This window comes from Hippocampus zosterae, chromosome 4 (assembly GCF_025434085.1).
Source record: "Hippocampus zosterae strain Florida chromosome 4, ASM2543408v3, whole genome shotgun sequence".
Taxonomy (NCBI): Eukaryota; Metazoa; Chordata; class Actinopteri; order Syngnathiformes; family Syngnathidae; genus Hippocampus; species Hippocampus zosterae.
In genome coordinates this window covers 1512546-1526223 of record NC_067454.1, presented here as the reverse complement: position 1 = coordinate 1526223, position 13678 = coordinate 1512546, and the positions used below count along the sequence as shown (strand labels likewise).

Below are 13678 nucleotides of genomic sequence, written 5' to 3'. Positions count from 1 at the left end.
CTCCCCACTCCATTGATTTTCAAAGAGATCAAAAGAATTGACGTCCTGTGATTTATTTTCCCAAGACATTTTTCAGCATGACTCTCAAAGACGGGATGAAAAATCAAATACACGTGGGGCTGGCTCAACAGCATACGGCTTTTAAATTCGAATTTGAGATCGCCCTCTTTTCCTTTTTTCCTCTTCCGGCAGAGCAGACACGAGGTCTTCTCCTGGGTTGCTGCCACCACCAGATGTGGAGGTCTTATTACACGCTTGAGTCTTCGGCACACCTCAAACCTGGTAAGCCTGACAGGAAGGCTGCTACGTCGCAAAAAAAAAAAAACCGCAGTCTCAGAAAAGCAATCTTCCATATGCGGTTGGTTCCCTGCGGTGAGGAATAGACCGATACGGTGCATACATTGGATACGTGCCAGTCATCTGCAAATACAGTAATTTCATAAATGCCCTGCACCCTCGATAAATTTGCTCCAAAAAATGGAACTCGTATCAACCCAAAAACTGTATTCACATGTACAAGATTTGTATTTACAGGATATGATTGCAATTTACAGTTAATGAAAGCTTGACATTCACCATCTCAAGAAATTACAAAACCGGAAAATAAACCAGCAACTTTTAAGCCACAAAATTCAGACATACAAACGTTATCTCCAAAAACGTGTATGCCAGATCACGCGTATCTCACGGTCCCACTGGAATTCACTCATTATTCGAAATGCTTTCATTTAATTACAGTTTATAGATCAATTTCAGCTCTTATCATATTGTTTTAAGTAATCCTGCAAAATTCAGACAAACGAACTGCTCGCCTGCCATTTTCTCTTCTGTGTCGCCGCAGTGCATCATGACCCACTTCGCTTTAGTTGGTCACTTGCAACTTCATTTCTTACCAGCACACTTATGTTTGTTAAGGTTGTCCTTCCGAGTGAATTTCTTATCACACACGGCGCAACTAAACACTTTGTCACCCGTGTGTGTCCGTTGGTGCCGAGTACATGTGGAATATGCGCCAAAACTTTTGTGGCAGACTAAGCAAGAAAATGGTTTTTCACCCGTGTGTGTTCTTGTGTGTACTTTCAAAAATGCTTTCTGAGAGAATTTCTTCCCGCACACTGAGCAGGGAAACGGTTTTTCTCCGGTGTGTGTTCTCATGTGCACTTTCAAGTATTCTTTTTGACTCAGCCTCATACCGCAAACCGTGCAGGCAAAAGGTTTCTCTCCCGTGTGCGTTCTCGTGTGTTTTATCAAATGCACCTTCTGATTGAATGTTTTACCGCAAAATGAGCAACGGAATGTTTTCGCTCCTTTGTGAAGCATCACGTGTCTTTTCAGAGTAGCCGCGTCGATGAACGTTTTATCGCAGTGGGAGCATTTAATATGGGCGTCGTCGATGGGACATGACTTGTCAACTTTGGAGTTTTCATCGCGATCAGTGTCGGAAGAGTGCGATGCCGCGTTGTCGCTATCTGACAGTGGAGCGAAGAGGCTGTCGTCTTCTGATCCTCCACCTTTTGTTGTCACGTGTTGACTTGAGCTGCTGCTCGGAAGCTTCGCCCCTCTGTTCCTCTCACTTTGATCGCGACAAAGCTCTGACCCATGCTCGTTGTCTTCATCATTTGCACTGTTCACAAGGACTCCGTCCAATGGAAAGTTTGTGATGCCAGCCTGTTCTTCTTCTTCTTTGACGTAGAGGGGCTCTTCCTCTTTAACGTGGGGGGGCTCTGGCTCCTGTTGCGTTATCCTGAAGCTCCACTCCTGCCGCTCTGCCTGAAGATCATCTTTACGGATGTCTCCTGGAAGTATGAAGACAAACACGCGTGGTTTGGTAAAGTCAAGCTTCCCTCAAGCTAGAGTTAAAAGGCTGAATAAATACAAAAAAAATTCCATGTGAATGCTCCTCGGCATTTACACAATACACACCGATACGCGGATTAAGAACAGAAGGTAGCGAGGAAACAAGCGAGAGGAAGAAGTGAACAAACCTGCATCGCGCGACACCACTTGAGGCTTGAAAACCGCGTCCAGTAGCCGACGTTGTCGCTCGTTCTCCTCTTTTGTTCGGCAAAGTTCCTCCTCGTACTCTGCTATCGTCTTTTCAAACACTACAAATATTTCTTCAACGGCCGCACTCAGTCGTTGACTTAGCAACGCTCTCAGGATATCAACTTTACACATTTTCCCACGAGAATTGACAGTCGCACGCTTGATCTCCCCTTTGCGACACGTCGCTAACTTCCGGTCTGACTCTTCGCGGCGAGGTCGTGAAATTAAACGAGACGGAAAAGCTTCCCAAAATGCATTAAGAGGAGTTATGCTGCCACTAAAAAGTTGACTCTGCTTCACGGCAGATCTGTACAGATAAAGTAAAACGCTTGCTTACGAGCCTCGGGACGTCTTTGTTGTTGTTTAACTTCCGGAAGTAAAAACCATTCCACCCTCGCCCTTTACTGCCCCCGTCCGGTGTGGAGTGTATTTACACGCTTTCGACACTTACCACAAATTACAATAACCCCGACGTTTCGAGTGTAGTTTGTAAATGTAAAATGTAAGAGGTTTTGGATCTATTAAAAATTCCAAGGATATGGCTATTTCCATTGGTTTCTCTTTCAGTCTCGTTGTTGCAACCGGCTGATGAAACTATGAGCTTATTGACCATTTCACTGCCACATTTGACGCTCGGATTTAATTTTCTGGGTATCATCAGCGAGTTGCAACAGAGATCCGAGATTGAAAACGTCACAGAGAGGCATTGATGTTGATATCCTTGAAAATATAAGACATAACGATTGTGATGTCTCAATAAATTAATACACGTCAGTATACGAGTGTTGTAGAGATAAGTGTACCCATCATTGTGCCGTGATCCAATTTCCCCTAAGTGGCACAAAAAATTAGAAAAAAGGTTCACCCATCTATGCCATTGACGTATAGCAACAAGCAGAATAACTAAATGCACGTTCACTTGCTCTCAAAATGTATAATTAATGTGAGTACTGTAAGAAATACACTTTACCTCTAAAATAAAGACAAAAAGCCTGTTCCAGATTTATTTTTCCAGTGCAGAAATTCCACAGCAGACCATTTGAATAAAACGCAGCTGTCAATGAACTAAAAGTGATTGTAAAGCGCCGCCAGAAACAACGGTCACGAGTTCCGACACTATCGAAAGAGTCCTTGAGGAAGTCACACAGCAAGCGTCTTATATCAACTTACATCAACTCGTCAAATGTGCTCGCGTCGTCTTCAAGTAGACAGCCGGTCCTGCGGCTTCATTTCTCGCCTGCACACTTGTGCGTCTTCAGATTGTCCTTGCGAGAGAATTTTCTATCACACACACTACAACTGAACATCTTCTCACCAGTGTGCGTCGTCATATGTCGGTCTAAATGCGAACGGCAAGTTAATCTCATACCGCACACTAGGCACGAATACGGCCGGTCATCCGTGTGTGTTCTTTGGTGGCGAACAAACGAGGACTGCACACTAAAACTTTTGTTACACACTGAGCATGTAAACGGTTTCTCCCCAGCGTGAGCTCTCATGTGCACCGTAAAATACTTATTTCCGGCAAAGCTTTTGCCACACACCGAGCAGGTAAAGGGTTTCTCCCCGGTGTGTGTTCTTTGGTGGCGTACAAACGATGAACGACCACTGAAACGTTTGCGACAAATGGAGCAAGAAAACGGTTTTTCACCCGTGTGTGTTCTGGCGTGTACCATGAAGTAAGTCTTCAAAGCAAATCTTTTCCCACACACGGAGCAGGTGAAAGGCTTGTCGCCAGTGTGTGTCCTTTTGTGGCGGGAAAACGTAGAAAAAGCACTAAAGCGTTTATTACAGATCGGGCAAGAAAAAGGTTTTTCACCCGTGTGTATTCTTGTGTGTACGACAAAATGCGCCTTTTCCCCAAACCGTTTCCCGCACACTGAGCAGGGAAAGGGTTTCTCTCCAGAGTGCGTTCTTTTGTGTCGGACAAATGACGAACGACCGCTGAAGCCTTTGTTGCAGACCGAACAAGAAAATGTTTTTTCTGCCGTGCGTGTTCTCTCATGTATCGTCACGAGGGACTTACGAGAGAAATGTTTCACACGTACATGACAGGAAGCATTTTTTTTGCCAGAGGGTTTTCTCACTTGGGTTTCCAGATGTGCGTTTTGACTCACTCTCGCATCGGGCGCCGAGCAGTGTGGATTCAAAGTGGTTGGTTCGGTGTGGTTTCTGGCGTGTCTCACCAAATTGCCCTTTTGAGAGAATTGTTTACCGCAGAGTGAGCAGGCGAACGGTTTCTCACCAGTGTGTGTTTTTTTGTGTCGGATAAATGACGAGCGACTACTAAAACTTTTGTCGCACGCCGAACAAGAAAACGGTTTCTCGCCGGTGTGCGTTCTCGTGTGTGTGGTCAAAACCGACTTACGAGAGAATTCTTTTCCGCACACCGAGCAGGAAAATGAATTCTCACCCGTGTGTGTTCTCATGTGCTTTCTCAAATGTGAATTTTGACGGAATCGCATAGCGCAGACTGAGCATTGTTTCTTCAGTGTGGTGGGTCGTGTGTGCGTTCTCGTGTGTCTTATCAAATTTCCCTTTTGAGAAAATTCCTTGCCACACACCGAGCACGAAAAGGGTTTCTCTGCTGTGTGTGTTCTCATGTGCATTTTCAATGCGGAGTTGTTGCCAAAGCTTTTTTCACACTGAGAACATTTCCAGCGTTTTCTGTCAGTACGACCCGCTGTATCACCTTTACAGCGTTCTTCATCATCATCATCATCAGTACCAGGAGACGTGGTGTTGTCGCTATCTGCTTGGGATGCACCACAACGGTCTCCGTCGCCTTCTTCGTCTTCACCTTCACTCTTCACGATGACCCGAATAAACGGCACGGTGGTGATATCCTCCTCCTCCTCTTCCTCTTTAATATGCGGAGACCCCGGCGCCTCCTGCTCCACCCTGAAGTTACGCTCATGCCGCTCGGAATGAAGATCTTTCTTCCTGATGTCTGCAAGACACAACAAGACAAGCATATTTTTATTTTATTTTAATCCTTCAAATGTTTACTCCTCAGTTTCTGTGGAAAATGACAAAATATGTAAGACCCACTTTAAAGTCAAATCAAGTCACATTTCTTCAATAGCCCTTCGACACAATCAGTCTCAAAGTGCTTGACATGGCCACAGTTGACAAGTATTCACGACATTCCCTGACCTTAATCCGAAGGAGGACAAGGAAAAAATATATAAAAATTCTATTTGGAGGGAAAAAAAATTGAAACCTTGAGAAGGGGCCGCAGATGGGACCATTCCCCTTGCAGAATGATCAGTCTGCAATGGATGCCGAGTGGTTTTCGTATTTCTCTTGCATCTTGCTGGAATATACGACATCAGCTACTCGAATTTAAACTGTGGTTGATATGTGCCATACTAGCCCATGGTCAAAATTAATTGTGCTTTCTGGTCTGTTTTTAATAGCGGGTGACATGTTGTTTTGTTTCAGCACCGCGTCCTCTCAGTTTAATTGAAAAAGAGTTGAAGAAAGGAGTGAGAAAAAAAATAATTTGGCGCGAAACGTCGCCTGTTTGATACTTAGACTAAAAAGACACGAAATATTTCATGTCAATGAGTGATCAAACCTTCTCTGTGCAATCCGTCTGCAGGCTTCACGTAAACGGCGTCCAGTAGCTGACGTTGTTGTTCGATCTCCTCTTTGGTTCGACAAACTTCTTCCTCGAATTCTTCTTTGACACTTTTTGCACACATTTTCAAAGGCGAATCACAACACTTTCTCCTTCTCCTTTCCAGAGCGACGCGTTGCTAACGTCGGCCTCTCTTTGTTCGCTGCCAACAAGCTCAGCTACGTTAGCTCGCAAAGTCTGAAACGGCACTAAAACGAGTCCGTGCGACCACGAATAAAAACCTCCACGAAAAACACGTTTGAACAAAAGAAACGCGCACAGAATAAAGAACAAGTAGCGAGGGAATAAATTACATAAATACCCGATGTAAACAATTACACCGTCTCGCTAACTTTTCTTTCCTGTTTGTCTTCTTCGTGTTGGAGTTAACTGGTGGTTGACAACCCACCTTCACGTACATTATCGCCGCCTATTGGATGATTTGGCGTATGACTTGGAAAGCAGGAGATACACGGAATAATGACAGCGATGTCATTATACATCAGGGGTCCCCAAACTTTTTCCTGTGAGGGCCACATAACCTTTCCCTTCTCTGATGGGGGGGGGGGGGGGGGGCGGTGTCAGTTTGTAACAGAAAAAGTGTGACGATCGTAGGGGAGCTTAAAAAATGTATATTTTTCCAGAAAGCCACACATAACCAAATAACCCTTTCCTGGTTCTTGACAGAAAAAAAGTCAGGAAACAAATAATAACTCTATGAATGAAATAAATAATAACTAAATAACCCCCTCTGAGTTCTTCACAGAAAAAAACAGAAATAAATAATAACTAAATAACTCTCTCTGGAACATGAACTTGCTGTTGTGCCATGCCCAATCTTAACAGATAAAAGTTCAGCTCAGTTGTCAGAGCAGAATCTCTCTGACACATATGAGCTGTCTCTCAAAAGTTCTCGTGTTCCTTCCTTATCATCCTTTTGTAGGTTCCAGGAGACTTGTAGACGCCGCTGTTTGCAATTAGGGGTTTTTTAACACAGTGACGGGTCATTTTGATCCGAGGACAACAGGAGGGTTAGAGGGCCGGGGCCAAATGTGCTGACGGGCCGTATCCGGCCCGCGGGCCGTAGTTTGGGGACCACTGTTATACATGCTTTGTATTAATGTGTATCTTGCACCGTTTCTGAATTGCGATTGTTGCTTCAGTCCCAGATGATTTTATACTTCCTTAGCAGTGGTCAATCGGAAGACCTTTATAAGCGCTTCCTGACTTTCTCTCCACCGTGTCTTCTTGCATGTAATCTTAAACTTTCCTTTGAGCGTCATGTTGTTGAGCAGAGGAAGTCTTTCTCCCCAGTGTGCGTTCTTGCGTCCGTTCCGAATTGGCCCGAAGTGGAAGGCAACCGGAAATTAAAAAAAAGAAAAAAGCGGGTTTATACTTCTACTTTTTATTTCACATTACCAAGTAGTACATGGCAGTGTACATACAACAAATACAGTCTGAGAACGTATTTTCAATATCCGTGGCAACAATCTACTAAAAAAAACAATCGCGAAATAAAGACGGCAACGCGCGCAAGCCAATGCTTTGAATACATTCATTCATCTTCCGTACCGCTTGATCCTCACTAGGTTGGCGGGGGGTGCTGGAGCCTATCCCAGCCGTCTTCGGGCAGTAGGCGGGGGACACCCTCAATCGGTTGCCAGCCAATCGCAAAGCACACAGAGACAAACAACCACCCACGCTCACACTCACACCGAGGGACAATTTAGAGTGTTCAATCAGCCTGCCATGCATATTTTTTGGAATGCGGGAGGAAACCGGAGCACCCGGAGAAAACCCACCCAGGCCTGTGGAGAACATGTAAACTCCACACAGGGAGGCCGGAGCTGGAATCGAACCCGGTACCTCTGCACTGTGACGCCGACGTGCTAACCACTGGACTACCGGGCCACCCATGCTTTGAATATAATTTGCTCAAAATGAACTTTGAGATCAGCAACGGTGCCGCCTAACGCTCAATATTAGATGGCGGCACGCGTGCGTAAATTTACTGGTCGCTCATATGCATGTGAATGAATAATTTTACCGTCTTGCACCATTTCAGGTTTTACAAGTAAAATGGCAACATTGAGGAAACCCGCGTGGGAATAATATTGCGAGCCTACTTTTCAGCTTTTTTTTTTCTTCTTTCAAACTTCCACAGTTTGACTGCTCTTATCTCCTGAACACGTGTGCTTGTCCACCTGATACTTGTACGAAAATCTCTGGCCGCACGTACTGCAACTCAGCACTTTTTCACCCGTGTGCCTTCTCATGTGTCTCCTCAAGTCGGAATTTCGCGTGAGTATTTTGCCACACACCGAGCAGGGGAAACGTTTCGCCCCGCCGAGCGCACCCCCGCCGAGCGCACCCGCGGAGCCGTCCAAAGGTTTCATCGCCGCGTGCGTTTTCATGTGCGAAACAAATCCCGCACGCGTGCGAAAGCGTTGTTGGCAGCAATGGCAGGAATACCGTTTCTCTCCGGCGTGTACCCTCACATGTTCGGTCAAGTCAGCCTTGCGAGAGAATTGTCCGTCGCAGAAGAAGCAGGTGAACGGTTTCTCCCCGGGGAGCGTTCTCACGCGCGAGGTCAACTCTGACCTTTGCGTTAATCGCAGGCTGCACACCGCGCACGCGGAAGGTTTTTGCGTTCTCGCGTGCGTTGCTAAATCCAACTTGAGCGAGAATTTTTCCCCGCACACCGAGCAGTCGTAGGGCTTCTCTCCGCAGTGCAGCACCTTGTGACGCATCAAAGCGCTTTTCTCGTTGAAGCTTTTGTCGCAGACTGAGCATCGGAATGTTTTTTCTCCCGTGTGAAGCCTCACGTGTCCAGCGGAAATGTCCCCACATTCAGAGGGTCGCTCTGGCTTGTTCGAATCACTTTCGATCGAGTCGGGAACGGGTGATGTGGTGTCCTCACCGCTCGACGTTGGAGCTAAGAAAGTGTGTCTTTCCGAGCCTTCTTTTTCATCATCTTGCCGCTCTTCTTCCTGACCCGTGCAGGCGTCCTCAGCTTCCTCTTTAAAGCGGGAGGGTTCTGGCTCCGCCTCCTCTTTCATGTCTTGGGGCTGGGGAGGAAAGTCATCACTGAAGTCTGCAGGACAGAGGAAGACAAGGTCACGTGGTTTGGATCGATCAGTCACGTTCTGAATGATTCAGAATCTTTCTGATGACGTTAAGGGAGTATTCTTCAGCATATTGTCTGCAAGCACACGGAGATGATATACTAAATTGCACATTTTCACGTTTTAAAAAAAAATGTTCCTGATGCACTTGCATTGCAATAAAATAAGTAGGAAATTTGCTGTTTATTGTTATTTGTATGAATCGTGTTATGCTTTTGCTGCCAGTTTTTTTCATCGTTGGCATCGGGATTATAAACGAAAACGTTTGAGAATCGCCGTTCTAACTTGTCAAACACGAATGGAAAGAAAAGAAGCACGCCGGAGTTTCCCCACGAGGAAAATCTTTGCGGGAGTTTAAAAGCTGGCGAGTGAACAAATGAACGAACCTGTTCTTTGTAACGCCACCTGAGGCAGGACAACGGCGTCCAGCAGTTGACGCTGTCTCTCGTTCTCTTTCTTCGCGCGGCAAAGTTCCTCCTCGTACTCGGCTATCGTTCTTTCGATCACCCCACACACTTCCTCGACGGCCGCACTCAGTCGCTGATTCAACAATGCTCTCAGCATCTCCACTTTACACATTTTTTCACAGGATAATCACAACAATGTGTCGATCCGCGTGGTCTGGTTTCCAAGCGTTACTTTTTTTTCTTCTTCTTCTTCTTCGTCTGTTTTCTTCTTCGTCTTCTTCTTTCATATTTCCGGCAGTGTAAACGCTTCTTGGCGAATTACTGCCCTCCTCGGCTATTAGTGCGATGGTCTGGCCATGTCATCCGCCTGCCCCAGGAACACCCAACCGGCAAGAAAGAAAGAAAGAAAGAAAGAAAGAAAGAAAGAAAGAAAGAAAGAAAGAAAGAAAAACAGACAGACAGACAGACAGACAGACAGAAAGAAAGAAAGAAAGAAAGAAAGAAAGAAAGAAAGAAAGAAAGAAAGAAAGAAAGAAAGAAAGAAAGAAAGAAAGAAAGACAGACAGACAGACAGACAGACAGACAGACAGACAGACAGACAGACAGACAGACAGACAGACAGACAGACAGAAAGAAAGAAAGAAAGAAAGAAAGAAAGACAGAAAGACAGACAGACAGACAGACAGACAGACAGACAGACAGACAGACAGACAGACAGACAGAAAGAAAAAAAGAAAAAAAGAAAAGAAAGAAAGAAAGAAAGAAAGAAAGAAAGAAAGAAAGAAAGAAAGAAAGAAAGAAAGAAAGAAAGAAAGAAAGGATGGATGGATGTCCATTCCTTGTAGCAGGCTCAGATAATATTCGGTGTCCTGTTTAGTGCCTCTTCACTTGGGATGTGCAAAATCAATCCTCTTGTAAGCCCAATATGCTACCTTTTGAGGTACGACACATTTCTAAAAAAAACAAAACATGTCACATCCGTGGATATTGTATACATATAAATCCACTCGGTGGCTAGAGTGTCACTGTCACATTCTACGTTCACTGCTTGGGGGTAGCAAGTGCTTTGGCCGGGTGCGTTGCCGTACATTTTCCGCTCCAGCTCGAGTTCGCTCTGAGAAACCAGGCGTGCTTCACGAAATTATTCTTTACGATTAGAACTGAACGCCAAGAAGCCTCGCCCTGGGACGTTAATGTCGCTCCTTTACCGGACGAAAATGCCATTCAAATAAATGTTTTTGTCCAGAGGAAATCGTCTCGGTGCACATTGAAGATGTGCGGCTAGCTTAGCTTAGTTTGGACGAGCTGACTGGATGCGAAATTTGAACAAAGAAGTGGACGCCTTTTTAAGACACACGCTCCAAACCTCGATAAATTGCACCCTTTCGCCGTTTTACACGACTAAAACAACATCGGTTGACATTTCGAGTGGTTTGGGTGCGCGTTCAAGCCTCTCAATAATGTTAGCTTAGCTTAGCTTACTAGCAGCTAACAAGGAGTCCCCGACTTGGGAGACGCAGAGATCGAGTGTGCGCGTCAAGCGTTGTGGTTATCGTTGGAAACATGTGTGCCAGGAAGTCAGCAGAGGACGTGGAAAAACTTTCTGGGACAAAAAAGGAGGACAAGCTACAACGTCAACTTCTGGACGTTGTGCCCAAGCAGCCTCCAGTTGTGTCACACCGAGCAGGTTGGTTCACCTTCCCCATTTGCCAGTCACGATTAAGTACCACTGTAGTGCAAAAAAAAATCAAGGAAGCCGAATCAAGCCAATATTTGGGTTAAGCACGTCTTTATTTATGGAAGTATAATGGTGCCCTCCGAAACAATGTATTGAATTCCGATAAAATGACATACAAATGCAACATTGAGTGTCAAATATTCAACATGCTCAGCTCACGGCCCCTGACTAACCCTCAATGGAGTCATTCTGTCTGGTAAATTTGAGACTGCAAGTAAACCTTTCATGGACTTGCGCATATGCGACCAGGGACTTTGGGTAATTTGGATCTAGAGGCCAAAGGTTGTGTTAAAGAGGAAGTTCAAATGAAAAGTACTCCTGCGAGAAAGAGGAGGTGGTTGGTTTGAGGTTAAGTTTAAAGGAATAGACACTTAAACTTTGAAAAAAAAATCCAGTTCATCTTATCATCACTCTGCTTTTGCTCATGTAGCTTGCCAAACAACCTGAAAATAAATCACCCTCCACATGGTAAGATGCAACATCCAAGTCACCAACGTGATCTTCGATTTGATCAAACCAAGTGTGCTTGTCTTCCTGTGCCTTGCAGACATCAATCAAAAATACCTTCATCCAAAGCAACAGGATCCAGATTGCCCCCACGTAAAAGAGAAAGATGGGAAAGGAGGAGGACCAGAGCGCGACTACTCCGAAGAGGAAGAAGAGAAGGTGGATCTCAACAAGTTGCCGTTCCCTTGCGTCACTGTGAAGATTGAAGGTGATGAAGAAGAGGCTGACGGAGGGCACCGTGGACCATGGAAAACCGACGACAACTTAGCGCCACAATCACACGGTGACGACATAATATCGCACTCTGCTGACTCTGACAATGATGCGCACCCTCAACTTGGTAGGACGTGCCACAAAAAAACAAGCGAGACACGCTGGAAATGTTCGCAATGTGGGAGTACATTTTGCTCCAAGTGGGGTTTGAAAGTACACGTGAGAGTGCACACCGGGGAGAAGGCTTTCGATTGCTCAACTTGTGGTAAAATATTTCCCGCACGGTCACACTTGAAAGCACACACCAGAACACACACCGGGGAGAAGCCTTTCACCTGTTTGGTTTGCGGGCGAATGTTCTCAGCAAAGGGAAACTTAAAACGGCACGCAAGAACGCACACGGGTGAAAAACCTTTTGCCTGCTCAGTTTGTGGTAAAAGATTTGCCGCCCGGGACACTTTGGGAAAACACGGACAAATACACACCGGGGAGAAAACGTTTGGTTGCTCAGTTTGCGGTAAAAAATTCCCAGCGCAGTCACACCTGGAAGTGCACACAAGAACACACACTGGGGAAAAAGCTTTCATCTGCTCAGTTTGCGGGAAAACATTCTCTCAGAAGGGTAACTTAAAAAGTCACACAAGAATACACACCGGGGAGAAACCTTTTGTCTGCTCACTTTGCGAGAGAAGGTTTGCTAACAAGGAACAGTTGAGGAAACACACAAGAACACATAGTGGAGAAAAACCCTTTGGTTGCTCCACTTGTGGTAAAGGATTTTCCACGCAGTGGTATTTAAGAGCACACACAAGAACACACACTGGGGAGAAACCTTTTATTTGCTTAGTTTGTGGTAAAAAATTCACTTTTAGGTTATCTTTGATAGCGCACACCAGAATGCACACGGGGGAGAAACCTTTTGCCTGCTCGGTCTGTGGTAAAACCTTCCCTTTTAAGATATCCCTATTAACGCACACAAGGAGGCACACTTGGGAGAAACCTCATGCGTGTTCAGTTTGCGGCAAAAGATTTTTTACTAAGCGGCACTTGATAAGTCACACGAGGTCACACACCGGAGAGAAACCGTTCCCGTGCACAGTTTGTGGTCAAAGATTCTCTGCGCAGTGCAATTTAAGAGCCCACGCAAGAACCCACACTGGGGAGAAACCTTTTGTCTGCTCGCTTTGCGGTAAACGATTCACTCAGAAGGGACATTTGGAAGGACACGCTCGAACGCACACTGGAGAGAAACCTTTTCCCTGTCCAGCCTGTGGGCAAGCATTTGCTCAGAAGGGATACTTAAGCAAACACATGAGAACACACACTGGAGAGAAACCTTTTGTCTGCTCAGTTTGTGGCAAAAGATTCTCTTGGAAGAGCCAGGTGAAGAAGCACAAGTGCGCTGGCGTGAATAGCAACAAGCCATCATCAACGAAGCCTTAAAGAGACCCAATACATTTCTACTCTTTTTGCCAAGAGGGGAACGTGTTGGCAGGAGATGGGATTTTCAAGACAAAACAAGTCTAAAGAGTGTTTGGTGTCTTCCTCACTCTTGTGTCCATGTTGGTCTCAGTTTAAGATGACACTTGAGTTTTCACACATGTGATGTAAAGTTGACGTAGATTCAACACGGACATGAATGTCCTATTTTCAGACTGAGATCAACACACATTTTAGGGTACTTTTAAAAAGGAGGACGTTTTTTTTTTTTTAATGTGTGCAACGTTTGCGGATGCGGGGTGTCCGTTTGGCGTGTGAGTGCGTAGTGACAACATGGGAAACTTGTTCAAACTCAAAATCGAGTTGATGCTTCACAGTTAAACAGAGCGCTGCACCGCAGTGTTGACTGGAGCAGCTTTCCCTCGTCTTTGAAATGGCACCAAAAAAAAAAAAAGAAAAGAAATGGATGGCATTTTGCTCTGGGGAAAAAAAGTATTTGTATGTGGATATTGCACAACCGCAGGTTGTTTTGCAGTCAGATGCTGACTAGTAATAAATTGACGTCATCTGATCTTTTGGC

The 13678-nt window shown here is 45.3% G+C and overlaps 4 protein-coding genes and 1 long non-coding RNA gene across 6 annotated transcripts in view; 2 read left to right on the top strand and 3 right to left on the bottom strand.

Annotated features, from left to right (window-relative positions):
* Positions 1-3: 3 nt before the first annotated feature.
* On the top strand, positions 4-1889 carry LOC127599121 (uncharacterized). The gene is made up of 2 exons (XR_007962002.1): positions 4-282; positions 1694-1889. It is a non-coding gene; the product is annotated as an uncharacterized LOC127599121 (long non-coding RNA).
* Positions 507-2178, bottom strand: LOC127599083 (oocyte zinc finger protein XlCOF8.4-like). Its single transcript, XM_052062755.1, has 2 exons — positions 1986-2178; positions 507-1793 (listed from the first exon to the last, which is right to left on the bottom strand). Exons 1-2 carry the CDS (start codon positions 2176-2178, stop codon positions 883-885), a joined length of 1104 nt encoding a protein of 367 aa, XP_051918715.1. The 3' UTR covers positions 507-882.
* An 858-nt stretch (positions 2179-3036) lies between these two features.
* On the bottom strand, positions 3037-6059 carry LOC127599035 (gastrula zinc finger protein XlCGF57.1-like). Its single transcript, XM_052062673.1, has 2 exons — positions 5627-6059; positions 3037-4996 (listed from the first exon to the last, which is right to left on the bottom strand). The coding sequence occupies exons 1-2, from the start codon at positions 5751-5753 to the stop codon at positions 3273-3275; spliced, it is 1851 nt and encodes a 616-aa protein (XP_051918633.1). The 5' UTR covers positions 5754-6059; the 3' UTR covers positions 3037-3272.
* Positions 6060-7782: 1723 nt separating this feature from the next.
* Positions 7783-9432, bottom strand: LOC127599073 (zinc finger protein 771-like). The gene is made up of 2 exons (XM_052062741.1): positions 9180-9432; positions 7783-8762 (listed from the first exon to the last, which is right to left on the bottom strand). Exons 1-2 carry the CDS (start codon positions 9370-9372, stop codon positions 7819-7821), a joined length of 1137 nt encoding a protein of 378 aa, XP_051918701.1. The 5' UTR covers positions 9373-9432; the 3' UTR covers positions 7783-7818.
* A 776-nt stretch (positions 9433-10208) lies between these two features.
* Positions 10209-13678, top strand: part of LOC127599038 (gastrula zinc finger protein XlCGF57.1-like) — an 83222-nt gene continuing 79752 nt past the window's right edge. Inside the window, exons 1-2 of one of the 2 annotated variants that reach the window (XM_052062675.1) lie at positions 10226-10887; positions 11486-13669. In XM_052062675.1, coding sequence (XP_051918635.1) covers positions 10764-10887; positions 11486-13101 — 1740 coding nt within the window. In that variant the 5' untranslated portion in view covers positions 10226-10763 and the 3' untranslated portion in view covers positions 13102-13669. Of the gene's footprint in view, positions 10888-11485; positions 13670-13678 lie in introns of those variants that run through there. The other variant, XM_052062677.1, reaches the window with a different exon arrangement.

Coding starts and splice junctions, on each gene's coding strand:
- LOC127599083 (XM_052062755.1), bottom strand. CDS start 2,178: ATGTGTAAAGTTGATATCCTGAGAGCGTTGCTAAGTCAACGACTGAGT. Junction 1,794..1,985: donor AGTGGTGTCGCGCGATGCAG/GTTTGTTCACTT, acceptor TACTTCCAGGAG/ACATCCGTAAAGATGATCTT.
- LOC127599035 (XM_052062673.1), bottom strand. CDS start 5,753: ATGTGTGCAAAAAGTGTCAAAGAAGAATTCGAGGAAGAAGTTTGTCGA. Junction 4,997..5,626: donor AGACGGATTGCACAGAGAAG/GTTTGATCACTC, acceptor TGTGTCTTGCAG/ACATCAGGAAGAAAGATCTT.
- LOC127599073 (XM_052062741.1), bottom strand. CDS start 9,372: ATGTGTAAAGTGGAGATGCTGAGAGCATTGTTGAATCAGCGACTGAGT. Junction 8,763..9,179: donor GGTGGCGTTACAAAGAACAG/GTTCGTTCATTT, acceptor TCTGTCCTGCAG/ACTTCAGTGATGACTTTCCT.